Consider the following 15,926-nt stretch of genomic DNA (forward strand, 5'->3'; position numbering starts at 1 on the left):
TAACTGAAAATTGAAGTCAACTTATTAAACCAGAGGAACTGACAAACAGGTCATACTGGTATTTGAATAAAACCGCTTTCTTGAAGGCTTACAAATATATTTTGCAAGCTTTCCTGTAGTGTGGCCCTTTATTTAATTCATTCTTAAAAAAATTAACAGGGATCTGTTTGGGGAGGATTTTTTTTTTTTTTCTAGAACTATAGGAAGGATTATTCATTGTGACAACTTGAACACCAATAGTGATAAAACTATCAAGCATTTGGTAGTGTAGCACACTTCCAATAAGTGTAAAGAACGTGTGGTTTAGTTTTCTTTCTGAGGCATAAATACTCTTGGAACTCTGTTTCAGTCAATCTTTTCTTTAAAAAAAAAAAAAAAGTGATTCCTGTATCTAATATATGCTTAAGATATGAGGAGAGAGAAAATTATGAATGGACTAGATACTAGGTTTGATATTGGGTGACCACTCAGTCTGTTACTGCGTGTGTTCAGATCTGCTGGCACACGACTTATTCTAAGCTGTGTGGGGACGAGCTTGTCTGGAGAAGTAGACTTCGGTAGGAAGTTTTCTGTGTTTATCTCTGAAAACTGACAGAATAAATAATATTATTCAAATCCTTTTTTTAGCTTATGTAACTGCAAGTAAGTTCTACCTTTCCATTATATGTAGAATATGACAAGGTGTGTCTTCAAGAATTTGCAGACCTCCCAGATGCAGTAGTATCTCTGGCACCATGTGCATTTGATACTCTTTCTAATCTGTGTATCATTTCTAATTGATACTCTGTTCTTTCTGACCTCCATGCAGCAAGAGGAAAAGATTTAGAGAAGAGGTAATTAGGACAGTTGCTTCTATTCCTGTGCCTGAATTATGCATTCTTAACTGCTGCTTGTCACAGCAGGGTGAGACAGGCTGGGTTATGACAGTTCTGCTTCTGCCAGTCATTCAGTTGTGTGCATCCCTAGGCTTGAATACACTACTCCTGCTGAACAACTTTGGTTTTAATCAGTGTTTTTGTGGTTGGTTTGAAGTTTGCTCAACCTTGGGGGTTGGGAGAGGGGGTCTAAAAGTTGACATTGTCTTACTGGACTTGCTGCAAGATGAGGACCTTGAGGCAAAAGCATGGAAAACGTTGCCCTGGGCAAATGTGCTTAATCATGCCCAGTTGCTTCCATGCAGGTTTTGTAGTGTGTGCATCCTTTGTGGTTCCTGGCAAGTGCTAAATGTGCCAGGATTGTCACTATGTTGCATGTATAGAAAAATCTCTGCTCCAGGGGCTAATGCTGCATTCTGCATTTTTTTAAAGGGGCAAAAGTTTGTGGGGCACAGGGGAAAGAAAGTGCCTTTTGGAATTATATAATAACAGCATGTACAAATCATGCCACATCTAAACAATGGTGCCCAGGGGATTTCAGTAGCTCTTTAATGTTATATTTTGTGTGTCTCTGTGAGAATGTGCTTCTGTGAAAGCTCTTAGCCATACCAGGTGTTCATGGTGCAGATGCTGGGTTCTCTAACACTTTAAGCACCTCTGTGGGCTGAATCAAATTACCTAACCAAGGGATTGAAGGTGAGTTACAGCCAATGAAATAGGAGTGATGCTGTGAACCATCTTCTGGTGGATCTGTAGAACATGCATGACTGAATTGACTATGAACTGTTGTTCAGAGAACTGATAAATAGCAATGACTGCAGGGCTTTGCAATAAGGAGTACCACCTTTGCAAAGAGGTATACTAAGCCGGATGTACATGTTGGAGCAGACAGTCCCTTTATCTGTGGGGCAACATGTGGCCATGACTACTCAAGAGCTCGTCATCCCAAACTGTTATTAGCCTGCTGCACATAAGCAGTTTGGTGTTAGCCAAGTTACTGTTGGGGCTACTGTGCTAGAGGTATATGCGTTCCCAAGGTGCCCTTCTTGCTTATTGAAGATGTTGTGTGGATGTTGTTCCTCAGTTGCAATAGGTTAACTTTGGGTTCTTGCTCTTCCTTTTATCCTGGCAACATTGGTCACAGTAAGAGAATTCTTTCTGTTGTGTGGTGAAGCCTGGATGACTTCTGCAACAACTTCACCAACATCAGTGTAAATTAGACAGAAAGCCACAATGCTGTAGGAGTTCCTGTTTGTTTCTCTTGAAAGGTTTGTTGTTAGCAATGCTGGTGTAAGTCTGTGCATCCTCCTATGCTCATTCTAATGTTGTGAGGGGTCTGGTTGTGCCTTTTAACAGCTCTGGTGTGAGAGCAGAAGATTACTTCCAGGACAAGAAAAGTTACATCGTGAATGCTTGGTTGTATTGGGCTTGCATGGCAAGGTTTTGGTAGTGGGGTGGCTTGTGTGAGAAGCTGCTAGAAGCTTCTCCTGTGTCTGATAGAGCCAATCCCAGCTGGCTCCAAGATGGACCCGCCACTGACCAAGGCTGAGCCAGTCAGTGATGGTGGTAGTGCCTCTGTGATAACATAGTTAAGAAGGGAGGGGGGGAACCCAAGTGGGCAACTACAGCTGAAGACAGGAGTGAGAATATGTGAGAGCAACAACTCTGCAGACACCATGGTCAGTGAAGAAGGATAGGGAGCAGATGCTCCAGGTGCTGGAACAGGGATTCCCCTGCAGCCTGTGGTGAAGACCATGTTGTGGCAGGCTGTCCTCTGCAGCCTGTGGAGGTTAATGGTGGAGCAGATATCCACCCCATTGAGAATCCCACCCTGGAGCAGGTGGATGCAGGACCAACATTGGGACAGTTAGTGGAGAACTGAAGCCTGGGGGAAGGACTTATGTTGGAGAAGTTTCTGGAGGACTGTCTCCTGTGGGAGGGACACCACGCTGGAGCAGGGGAAGAGTGTGAGAAGCCCTCTACCTGAGGAGGGAGGACTGGCAGAAACAACGTGTGGCAAACTGACTGGAACCCCATTCCCTGTCCCCCTACACCACTCAGGGGAAGGAGGTAGGGAAAATCAGCAGTAAAGTTAAGCCCAGGAAGAAGGGAGGGGTGGGAGGAATGTGTTTCAAGATTTGGTTTTATTTCTCATTACCCTACTCTGATTTTATTGGTAATAAATTAAATTAATTTTCCCAAGTAGAGTCTATTTTGCCCATGATGGTAATTGCTGAGTGATCTCCCTGTTCTTATCTTAGCCTACGAGCCTTTCATTATATTATCTGACCCTCGTCCGGCTGAAGAAGGGAGTGATAGAGCAGCTTTAGTGGGCACCTGGCGCCCAGCCAGGGTCAGCACACCACATTGGTACCAGTCTGGAGTTTAGCAAGGAATATCTGTTTATGCCTTTATTTGTAATATGCTTATTCAGTAGAAAATGACATCGCTGAAGATCTTGTCAAGAGCTATGGGACAGAGGAAGGGGTGAGCAGTGGTCATGCAGCCAGTGAAAAAATCAGTCTCAAGTAACAGTCAGCCTATCATTCCGCCATTATGAGGAAAGGACTTGAAAGTTTGGATCTACTTAACTGCGCTTCAAGTTAGAGCACTCTAGTAAACCACAGATTAGCAGAAAACTGCGTGTGTTCCTTCTGTTTTGGGGGTGTCTTGTGGATTTGTAGAGATTACAATGCTAAATGTCTTCCTTTCCTGTGCGCTTTTATTTTATAATACTGCTTAATTAGACCTTCAAGAATAAGTGGGTTCTTCAGTCCTGTGAGGCCTTTGCCATACATTTTTTCAAGCTCAGGAAATTTGAAATGGCCTGTGCTTTAATCTTCTTATACACAGCCTTATAGGCTATGTGCTTTGTAACTTTGACTTTTCTTGGAGACAGTTTCCTTCAGCTGTTAATGGGTGCAATAGTAAAACTTTCCTTGAGGAAGAGCGCTGCTGTTATTTCCCCCACCCCAAACAAAGTGCAAGTGCAAATCTGAATAGTGTAGGCTAATTTTATGGAGGCTAGCATGCCCTAAGAAGTAATGTGAACCAGCTGTGGACAAAATAGGTATAACATTTGGTCTGCAAATAGCTTCTTTAAATTGTAAACTAGCACGGAGATAACTTCTGGAGACTTGATTTATGTGTATGAGAGTCTACAGGAGCTCTGAAATGGAACAGGTTGCTTCAGAAATAGACTCATGGAGGTACTGAGATTGAATATGTGTTTTTTTGTTTTTTGTTTTTTTTTTTTTCACTGAATGAACTTTTCCTTTGTACCCAGTGAGCATGTTTTGCTGACAATAATCCAATCATAAGGCAGTGTCTAATATCTAGAGAAGTCATTAAGCCTTTGTTAGTCCAGATGATGCTTGCTGGCTGGTGATGCTAGAACCATGTGAGGCACTCATTGACCGAATGTTTTATGGCTATTGCTGTCTCCAGCTGTTTGGCCCAGGCTTCCGAAAGAAAACATTGCAAGTTTTCACAGCCAGTAGCATCCTGAAGTTTGTTTTGGTTATGGAGAGTGCTTCTTCATGGGCATTTGGTATCTATCTACCATCTCAATGTTGTCAGCAGTTCTTGCCATTTTTCAACACACAGACCCCTCAAAATACCTCTAGAACAAATGTTAACTTGTAGCTTAAATGGAATTTGAACCTACTATAGGTAGACTTTTTTTTCCATCCTTACCCATAGTTACCATTCTGTGAGCTCCTTTGAGCAGTACTCAGACAATAATGGTGGATCGGATATATCTGGTGATGTTTTGGCCCACAAAGCCTTCTTTCAGCCAGTTCCTGGCAAGAAAAGTAACAAGAGCTTTTTATTTACTATTTAGTTTTAACAGTAGCGGTAGAGAGCATTTTCCTTCTTGTAGCTGTTGGAGTGCTGTCTCCAGAGTTCTGCCAGCTTTGAGAAACCCTGAAGACAGTAAATGCTGCCTTATCTTCATATCTGTGCTGCCTGCTGTTGTCTTCAGACAGGCTGAAACTGCAGTTTGATGACTTGCCTGGAGGACTGCCTTTTGTCTTCCCTGTATGAATGGAAAATAGATGAAAGTTTGTAAACTTGGCTAATATTATGTACCTTGATGCTCTTAAGCTGTCACTTTCTCATGGCATGTAAATTTATCTGGCCTAGGAAAGGAACACCTTGGTAAGGGACCTGTTTTGCTCTGATGTTGTGGCTTGTAATTTTCCTTTTGCTTATAAAAGCCGCTTCCAGGAGGGAAGGGTATGGCAAGGACAAGCTGGTGTCATGGTTAAACCCCAGCCAGCAGCTAGGATCATACAGTTGCTCGCTTCGCTCACTCCCTCCAATTGGGATGGGGGAGAGAATTGGAAAAGTGAAAGTGAGAAAAAACTCATGGGTTGTGTTAAAGACAGTTTAATAAGTAAAGCAAAAGCTGTGCACGCAAGCAAAGCAAAACAAGGAATTCATTCATTACTTCCCATCAGCAGGCAGGTGTTCAGCCATCTCCAGGGAAGCAGGACTTCATCACGTATAACAGTTATTTGGGAAAACAAATACTGTAACTCCGAGTGTCCCCCCCTTTTTCTCTCCTTCCCCAGCTTTATATACTGAGCATGACATCACATAGCATGGAATATCTCTTTGGTCAGTTGGGGTCAGCCGTCTTGGCTGTGTCCCCTCCCAACTGTTTGTGCTCTCCCAGTCTACTTATTGGTGGGGCAGTGCGAGGAGCAGAAAAAGCCTTTACTGCTTGGCAACAACTAAAAGCATCAGTGCTACCAACACTATTCTCATCCTAAATCCAAAATATAGCACTGTACCACCTGCTAGCAAGAAAGTCAACCCCATCCTGTACGAAACGGAGGCAGATGGTAATCTTGGTTGTGCATCTCTGTCCGGTTTGATGTTTAAAACAAAAAAAGCAGGGAGAATACCTATTTACAAAATAAAATCTCAGTGGGTAATGTATTTATTCACTATTCACACAGTACCTGTCTGAGCAGCAGGAGTAAGACAATTCTACTGCATTCTGCGCTGTCAGAGCTCACTTTTTTTCTTCTTTTTTTTTTTTTCTCTCCTCGATCTCATTTCATCTCCCTAGTGGAAATATGTTCCAGATTTGCTGGGCTGTAAATGATTTTCTTAAGTCATTTTGTGTAGTTGCTTTTGTGGAAGCTGACTTCCTTAATCTGGCTGATTTCTAATGTCTTTTTTTTTTTTTTTTGTTATTGGCAGTCCATTCTGGGTACTGTGGCTTAACTTGGACTTCTTGGGGGAAATATGCAAGTGATTAGCACCGTGAACCTTTGAAGCAAGAGGCAAAATTGAAATGCTCTTCTGGCTGCTTCCTGTGAATGAACCATAAATCTGTGTTGTTTGATAGTACTAAATAATAAGCAGAAAGCAATGTTGCAGCACACTTCTGCATGGGTTTATTAACTTGCTGTGTCTGGAACCATGGAGGGTTCCAGATGGTGACTGAGGAGGCAGCAGTGAATAGAGGAGCTGTTTAGAGGCAGCATTACAGTCATGGAAAGTGTGTGAGAAGCGTTGACTGGCTCTGCCTGACTGGAACATGGAAGAGGGAACCTGGGGAAGCTGCAACAGAGGACAGAGTTTTGAAAATATGATTATTGTTTGCTGTTTGAGATGCATGGAGGTAAGGGAAACAGCACAAACAAATGCTTATGACTATAACTGGGTGTGCATTTTTACTTGATGTCATGTGCGAATGTGGTGTTGCCTTTCTGATCTCTGCTGGTGGGCTACAGCGTGAGGAAGGGGCTCAAGGCTCTGGTTTGGACTCCAGGTTGCCATGCAGCTCATGGCTTTCCTGTATTGTATTCTTCCCATCACCACTGATCTCTGCGGTAAGAAGAAACTCGTTGTTGGCTAATCTCTCTCTGAACAATACAGAGTGGTTCCGTGTCCAAATGACAACTGATGGTCCTTGAACCTGCAGAGCAATCTGTGAGCCTAAAAGAGTCTCACACTGACTACGTCCTGGTTTAGATGATTTATTTGTCCTTGAGGCTTGCTCGAACCCTTGTCTTATCCTGTAGTGGTACCAGGAATGACCAGGCATTCATGAGAGACTGGGGTATCTAAATAACCCCTGAAGCACCTGAGTTGGATGAGGAAGAATTTGGCTTTGTGGCAGCACTGAAACTGGGAGGTGACAACCAGTTATTGTGACTTAAAAGATGTAGAGGTCACTTGCATAAACAAAAGTGAGATGAAATGTAATCTCCAGGGTGAAATGGAAACCAAAGCAAAATTTCCCAGATTAGGGCAGATTTTTTTTATTACCTTTTTTTTTTTTTTTTTCAAGAAGTTGTTGCACAGCTTTCTCTTCAGTTCCATCTTCCTGGACCCAGGTTTCTCCACAATTCTGCTTATGAGTCAAAGGCTGAGAAAGGTGATCTGTAATACATGTATCTACAGCTATTAAACATTTTATTAACCACTGGAGTCCTGCTGTGTTTATCTGATCTTAGCTTCTTTCATCTCAGCATGACCTCTCAAGGTCTTGATATAGCTGATGGATATATGGCTTTCTCTGTGCTGCTTTCTTGCTATACAGCATGCTGACACAAGGTATAATTCAGTGTTGGAACACTGAAAAGAAGTGGCAGAGCTCTGGGAAGGAGACATCTCCGCATCCCTGGTTCAGAGGGCTCTGCTCCTCCCTGCTAAGTGCTCAGTTTCACTTTCTCACTGTTGTGTTTTCACTGGTATGCTGACAGTAGGTGAGGTCTTGAACAAATAGCAAAAATGCACTTTTTTGTTATACCTAGGAGGTGATTCCTTAACATTGAGGTTGGAGCAGATTCAGGCAGACTACAAGCTTGTTCTTAACTTATTTGCATGGGCATAGTTACCCAGGAATATTATTAGGCAGCACTACGGTAACACTGAACAATTAAAACTTTAATGTGGAAGGCAATAAAGCCTTGAGTGCAAGCTCAGGCTGATGGTTTATGTGGAGTTTCTCACCTGTCCTGTGGATTGCGAGGACAAGGTATGGATTGCGAGTGGAGGCTCGTCGCTAGGTAGCTGTACTCTTACCTCGGAAAAGAAAACTTCTGCCTGGCCTCTGACAGATACTTTTGAATACACAGCTGATGCTTAAAGGAGATGATGAAGCAGGTGGTAGTATGGAAGGTAGGAGGCTGGATGTGAGGAGTAATCAAAACCTAGGAAATTGTAAAGATGTTAGTAGATCAGGTAGTATCTTCAAACTACTTGATTGAGTTTCATTTAGAGTATTGGAACAGCAGGGTTCTCTGTGCCTAATCAGGTAGAAGAAGTCATCAAATTTGATGGAATGATTACTGCCTGCAGAGACGGGCTTGATTCATGCTTCAGGAAGGGGTGGACGGGTGAGAAGCCTGAAGTTTGTGTGCACCTGAGGTCAAAGATAGTTGTTGTTTTTTTTTTTTTTCCAGTTAGAGTAGTTTTGAGCACATGATCTCAGTTATGCAAAAGAGTATTTGCTCATTTGAATTAGGATTTTTTTTTTTTTTAATAGGCTGCTTGTTTGAACAGATGGTGATGTGTATGAAAGATGAGAGTAATATACAGGTATGAAGAGGATAACAGTCTAAATAGATATGTATTTAGAAAGAAACTGTCTTAGCCCTGAAGATCTTGTACCTGGAGAATTTCTAGGAGAGGTAGTGCAAAATATTGTAAAGTCTTAAAATAATACGTAGGCAATCCTTACTGGTTCTGTTCCCTTCTGGCTTTACCCAGGTAGTTGGGACAATGTGAAAATTCTAATGAGAAATCACACTGTAATGTAAATACTAGTTCTTTTCCTAGGAGTTTGGGATTTAAAGTTGTTACCCGTGTGTGTGTGGTGGTGTAAGTCCTGTACTTGGAAAGTGCAGTTTAAGTTAACTGAAGGTATGATATTAAGAAAAAAATTAAAATTGACTTCACATTTGATTTCTTTTTTCTCTTATTTTCCTGTCATCTGTGATTCTGATTTGATTCCAATTTGTGTACATAGATACTGGTGGTGGCACTACTGTCTATGAGCAAGTGTGGTATTGGTTTGTCACATAAAAATACAGATGCTGTGTATTCTTGATAAAAATGAGATTTTGAAAAGACGTATAATTGGTATGCCTTCATGAAATCTAAAATCTGCTCTTGAACAAACTAGTTTTGGAAACACATCTGTTGCTTCTTTTTAATAATAGTAAACCGAAGGTAATCTTTACAAGTGCAGTTGAACGCTTGTTTAAAATTATATTTTCAGTACCTCTTTTCTCCTGGAAGATATTGCAGACTGAAGTCTTAGTTGTTTTTAAAAGGAATGTCCTACCAATTTTTAGCTTGCACTGATAACTGATTATTATTTAAAAAACAAAAAAAACCAACCACACAACACCCCACCTCCTGGAACCCAAAAACCCTTACAAAATGCTTTCATTTGAGGTTTCCTGTTGGCTTTCCCCCTGCCCTTGTATGATTGATTTGTTGCTGTCAGGTATTGGACTGTTTCTCAGTCGTTTTCACTCCAGTGTTTTATGGGAGGGAGAAGAGTGTTGCCTGTAGAAGTTGTGGATGCCCCATCCCTGGAGCTGTTCAAGGCCAGCAACCTGGTCTAGTGGGAGGTGTCCCTGCCCATGGCAGGGAGGCTGGATCTTTAAGGTCCCTTCCAACCTAAACCATGCTATGATTCTGTGTTCGTGTCTCATGATCCCTTTCTTGGTTCTTTTCTTGCAGTGGACTGTTGGAGGTTCTAAAAACAAAAAAAAGGGAAAAGCGGGTAAGGCAGAGAAAAAAGGAGCCATGAAGAAACAGACGAACAAAGCTGCCTCTTCAGGCAGCTCAGATAAAGACAGCTCAGCTGAGAGCTCAGCACCTGAAGAGGGTAAGATAACACATGTGCATCTACTTATAATGTAATTCCAAATGAAGTTATCCCTTTGTGCACACCAAAGAGTAATGTTAAATGGTGATGTTAAAGGGTGTCTTTGAAGAGTTTTCTTTGTGTTTAGTAGCAGTCTGTATGACTCTTAAATTTTTGTATGGCTTGAAGTAAGCACTCAAGTACAAATGCAACACGAAATACTATTTCAACTGAAGAATGTATGACATATTTCATTACTCGACTTTCTCCTGGAAAATTCTTTTCTTCCTTCTAGCGTGTCCCATCTGTAGTGTGGGTAGCATTTTCTTTTATTCCCATTGACACATTTTCCATTCCCAAACTTCTTGTGATGACAAAGGGAGAGATGTATAGTGTTGTGTTATGCAAATAGGAGCTTATCTTGCATGCATTTGCTCTGAATTGGAGTTCTTGTAGATTTATACAGACATGGAAGGAGAAAAATTATTGCTGTAACTTTGTCAGAATTTTTTTACGTGAACATTGAATCTGTTCCACTGCTGGGCAAACTTCCTGTGTTCTTTCCTGTTTTCATCATGCCCATGAAGGTTTGCAGGTGGTTAGTTGTGATTTCAGTTGATAATAAAAAAAAACGAAGTTGAGAAAGAACACAAGGGAGCCTACAGTTTTAGGTATACTAAGCATGGCAGAGACAGACCAAAGCATGAAGTGATGACCCTGCATATATCGGTGCTTACAAATTAAGGGTTTTCACAGTGTAAGTTTGCAAAGCTGGATGTTTTCAGAAATACTGAGACCAGAATGAAAGTGAAAGAAAGAATCCTAATGTCTGCTTTTGCGATTTGGTGTAATGTAGTTGATTAGGTGAGATAATCAAAGCACTTGGACTTGGATCAAGTTTAAAAGTCGTGTTACTCAATATTGTTGGGGAGTCGGCTGTTCCCTAAGCCCATGTGTAACTGGGAGGGCTTGTAACAGTAGCGCAGCTGGCATCATGGTCTTGCCAGTTCTGAAGATAGTGTGTTTCAACTTTATCTTGTGATTTAGCAGTTCATAGTGTTGCAGTCTTCAAATTACAAATGTTGGGTTCTTTGTGTTGCTGTAATGAGTATTGGTGATGGTTAATAGAGGCATTTGAGGTGCGCACACACACATTTACAAAGTTATGGATGCAGAAGCAACTTCTCAGGCACATAAGCATATAGGCATAGAAATCTAACCTTAAGACCCTAACACACTAACGAAAAGGTCTCCTAAAACTTACTTCTTCTACTAAGAATTTTCACTTATAACCCAATTTGTCTTTCAATGTAATGTCACTTATTTTATTGTTTCTTAGCATGTATATCTTACGGTAATAAAGTATTTCCTCCTGGGTTTAGTTTTCATCATATATATGCTTTTAGTATAGTGAAAGAGGAGATAAAAACTTATTCTTGGTAGCCTTTGCTAACATACTACAGTGAAGTGGTTGGGATTTGCCCCGGTTGAATCTCTCTGCCTTGTATTTTGTTGTAGGAGAAGTCTCTGACTCGGAAAGCAACAGCTCCTCATCTAGCTCAGATTCAGATTCTTCATCTGAAGATGAGGAGTTCCATGATGGCTATGGAGAAGATCTGATGGGAGATGAAGAAGACCGAGCTCGACTGGAACAAATGACAGAAAAGGAGAGGGAGCAGGAGCTGTTTAACCGGATAGAGAAGAGAGAAGTGCTAAAGCGAAGGTGAATTTTTTATCTGTTAAAAATTGGTAGCAAATTCATACAGGCTGTATGGAGAGTGTGCTGGCTGTGTTCTCGTGTTTGGGGTCCAAGCATTCAGCACTATAAAGTTAATTAAGCTTCATTGTAGATTTTTTTGCTTAAACTGTCCTTGTAGCTAGTTGAGAAGCACACAGCAGGAATTCTGCATGTTCTTGTAAAAGTCAGTTTCTGAAAGTTTCTCAGCTGTTGAATACACGTGGTTCTGTCAGCTACCATTGTAGCTATGTTACTGCTTTGCATGCTACATGCCACGCAGTCAGAAGGACTGCTTTCTCTTCTGTCTTTTTTTGTATTAGTTGTTGTGCACTGATACTGTGGAAAAAGGCAAACAAAGTGCAAGGTGCATATGAGCTTCTGAAATTTTTCAGAAAACAATGATGAAGCACAGAGCAGTATTAGGGTTGCCTCTGTATGGGTGTGAAGCTGGTTGGGGGCCTAACAGAAGAAAGAGATAGTGAAATAATGAGGAGTGGTGTTGGGTATGTAATTTTCAAGGGAGCATTTGTGGATTTCTATCTTAGGTGTTGTGGTTTTGTTTGTTTGTTACTGTAACACTGTCCTGTCAGGCAGATTCCTTGTAGTAAAGGTATTTTTCTTCCTGTGTGTCTAACAGAAAAGATTTGGCACGTGTGGGACAAGTTTTCTCAGTTTCTTTCCTTTTCAGTGACTTCTCTCTTTTCTCATTTGCTGAGAAATTTCTCGGGAGGACTGACATCTGTTGTGTTGACGTGATTTATTCAAGCTATGGTCAAACTGTCCATTTGTCAAAGCCATAGTTTGAGCACTGCCTGGTCTGTCTGTGGTTTTAATACTACTTCCAATCTCTAGTCTGCTGCTCTCCTCAAAGGGATCAGAATGAGTGAAAGATTGGATTTAGATCAGTTAGAAGGACACCATATTTTTTTTATTTCATTCACTGTTCCATGGTAACTGGATGTCTGTCTTTTAGAATGAATGCTGGAGAATACTTGATACAAACAAGCTAAACAGTCTAAGCTTGAGTTACTGATTTAATCTTGAACGAGTTTGTCCTGTTCTATGTAAAGGAGTTGGCAGGTAGAACTAAAGGGGTGGTGGAAGGGGCAGTTACTTAATTTTATAGTAAGTTGACTCTTTCAAAATGCCTCCTAGTTCATCGTATGTACGTTGTGCTGTAAGTTCATTGGGATTACAGCAGACATTGCATGTGATATAATGCCTGTGTCCTGTGTGTTATGCTTCATGTTAAAGGCATAAAGGGTAACAAGCTCATCTGGCACTTCATTCTTCTTCAGTCCTTTACACCTGGATTATGTAGACAAGAAACTGGACTGTGTAATATACATGTGGGTAACGCACTTTGAATTTCAGTTATTGGAAGTTAAGTAATACTTTTTTCTTGTGTTTGTCCGTATGCACACTTCACTAAAGCAATGACTAGCCTGTGGTGCACTGGAATCTCAGTCACAGGACAGTTCCAGTGAAATCACTAGTTTTCTGAATACAGTAACTGAAAACAGGATTTCAGGGTGATGTATTTTGTCAAGCTAGAAATGGAAGTGCCTCAATTGGACTGCAGAAACTGCCTGAGTCTGATTGGAATGTAGCTGCTGAAGGAACACTCACTGTGACTTCTTTGCAGTCATTCTTAGACAGACCAGTGCAGTAGAAAGGTGGAGTTTCAAGCATGAAAAAGTTAGCATGATGGTGGCTTTAAATAACCAAGATTTTAGCTGTTGAGATTCAAATGATGCGAAATAGACAATTGTTTTTAGACTTGGAGGCATTATGCAATGGTCACTACACTGGCAAAGGTGAAGAAGAAGTAAAGACAGATCTCGGAGAGTAGCCATTACTATGTGGTCTCCTCAGCCCTTTAGGTTAGCTGTCTGTAAGCATGCACTTTTCTATGCTCAGCTTTCCTTCACCTTATTTTTCTTGGGGAAGGGAGGGAATGGGGAACAGGATAGTGTTTAAAGGGTTATCCATCTGAGGCAAGTAGTGGAAGTATTCCTTACAGCCTACTAACAACTTAAGCTGAGATAGCATCTGAGTGGTACTTTGCTCACTCAGGGAGAGAGCATTCTTTCATACATTCTCTTTGTTTCAATATCTGCTTCTAGATTTGAAATCAAGAAGAAACTAAAGACGGCAAAAAAGAAAGAAAAGAAAGAGAAAAAGAAAAAGCAAGAGGAGGAGCAGGAGAAGAAAAAACTCACACAGATCCAGGAATCCCAGGTAGGAAGTGAAACTGCCCTTAATAACAAACCCTTTTCCTTTGGCGATAGGAGACAGGAGTCTGCCTCTCTCTGCTCCTAATGTTTTCCCTTAACATCAGTGTGGTAAGCAGGTCAGAATTTAGTTCATTTATATGCTCAAGCTATCTTTAGCCTTTCCAGTTCATTTAAAGAAATTATCATCTTTGGCCTGCTGAGGGGTGCACTGGTAACTCCTTTTAATGAAAAAATGCAAAGTCTAGAGCTTTTGTGATAGTCCTCCCATATGAGAACAGGAAAGGAACCTTTTGCAGTTCCTTTTACCAAACTTCTATCATTCAGTCTGAAACGTTACGTATGGAATCTTTCTTGCAAGTGAAAGTTTGAGACAGCAAGCCAGAAACTGCTTACCTGTTGTCTTAATTATTTTGCATGCACATACAATGAAAAGAATACTTAGTTTCTACTGGTAGAGGTGTCAAGGGAAAGCTTGAATGCTAGGATGAGCATAAGTAGTTCTGTAATTTTTTCACCTTCAGTAGGAAGAGGATAATACCAGGTTTTGGGGTGAGGCCTCTAACTGAACTATAGTTTCAAATGGCTAAGATCCCACCCTTAACTATCTATAGAGTCTGGGTAGGTAGGCTCCCAGAGTGGGATGGGATTCACGTTGCCTAACTTCAGCCATCTAAGAACTAGTTGATTGTTTGTGCTTGGTTTTGCTTCTGTCTTTGCACAATGGAGGAAGGCATCTCCAGCTGGCAATTCACTCCATTTTATTTTCTAGTGAAATAAATCTTTAACACTTAAATCAAGTTAGGTAAGATGAGTTTTCCCTTAGGCACATGTTAAATTGAGTGAATCTCAGCTCTCTACTCCTCTCAACTCCATATATGTACCTGTGTGTATATACTAATATAGTTCATGTATATAATGTACACATTCATAATGTATAGACGCATACACATATATGTATATATAAAAGGATCTTTTGCAGAATTCTTTTACAGTGCCTTCTAGATATTACTTTGAATTACTTCAAATGACTGTCTCATGCTCATTATAGAAGCTGCTTTCTGTACTACCTGGTATTCTAGATAGACCTGTTAGAAATGGAAAATACTAGAAGACTTACAACATTTAAGATTTGGATCCATATTGCAGACTTTACACAGAACTTTATTTCTGCTTTAAGTATTTTTTACTATAACTTTTCTCTTTGCCACTGAATCAGTGCTTTGATTTGGCCTTGCAGAAGCAAATGAGAAGAATATTCATTCATTTTTTCCTCTTTACTTGTTAGTTGCAGAATTACTTCCATTTTATTTCTCTAGTCCTTTTTTAACTTTGAGGGGTTTTGAGAGTGAAACTTGGTGGCAGAAATGTTGAAGTGTAAATATGTTCATTATTTTTCTTATGAAGTAGAAAAAAGAAACATGCTTCAGATTGATTTCCTTCTCCCTAGCCTCTGTAAAAATGAACTTGAAAAAAAATGACTTCAAAATGGAGTTTGTTAGTAGTTTCTATTTGAAAAGTGTGCAAACAATCTTTGTTTTAATGCATTTCAACTTATGGATTGTGCTTGGTGTTGAGGGGCTTTCTGTGTGTGTTTTTAGGTCATGTCACATAACAAAGAGCGGCGATCAAAGCGGGATGAGAAGCTAGACAAGAAATCTCAGGCAATGGAGGAGCTAAAAGCAGAAAGAGAAAAAAGGAAGAACAGAACAGGTATGAAAGTGTTTTGCTGTTGCTACAGTTTTTTTGAGGCATCATTACAGCTTTTTCAAAGTGCTACTTCCTGTTTCTAATTAATGCAACAATCCTATACCTTGGAGTGAATGAATTCTGTGTCTGTGTTTTCCTTGGTCTTTTGCCCAACATGGCCACCTGGGGCATTGTTTGGCACCACTGATGCTCTATTCCTCCCTCCAGCCCCTCCCTGGAATGGTCTGAAAACAAAGCAAACTTTCATTGCAGTCACTTAAATAGCACTTAATGTTTAGTTCATGTATTTCAATTGGTCACTTAAATTCTGTTATTTAATCTCTGAACCATCCAAACTATGTTTATTGTACTTGTGCTACCTTGTCTACATTCACTTGTTTCTTCACTGGCACATCATCTTGTTTGTCTTGCCACAGACTTTGGATGCAACGCTTTTTGTTACTCTACTGGGTTTTATTGTGCTCCTAAAATATCCTGGGATATTTTTTTCCTTGTGAAATTGACAATGAGTTGTCTCGTACAACTCA

The 15,926-nt window shown here is 40.6% G+C and overlaps 1 protein-coding gene across 1 annotated transcript in view; it reads left to right on the plus strand.

Moving 5' to 3' along the window:
* The window catches only part of RTF1 (RTF1 homolog, Paf1/RNA polymerase II complex component), a 33,240-nt gene that overhangs the window by 3,664 nt on the left and 13,650 nt on the right, over positions 1-15,926 (plus strand). The window contains exons 3-6 of the mRNA XM_082484757.1: positions 9,591-9,738; positions 11,236-11,440; positions 13,582-13,696; positions 15,291-15,402. Of these exons, the coding sequence (XP_082340883.1) occupies positions 9,591-9,738; positions 11,236-11,440; positions 13,582-13,696; positions 15,291-15,402 (580 nt within the window). The remainder of the gene's footprint in view (positions 1-9,590; positions 9,739-11,235; positions 11,441-13,581; positions 13,697-15,290; positions 15,403-15,926) is intronic.

The sequence above is a fragment of the Vanellus vanellus genome (assembly GCF_965231255.1).
Source record: "Vanellus vanellus genome assembly, chromosome: 6".
Taxonomy (NCBI): domain Eukaryota; kingdom Metazoa; phylum Chordata; class Aves; order Charadriiformes; family Charadriidae; genus Vanellus; species Vanellus vanellus.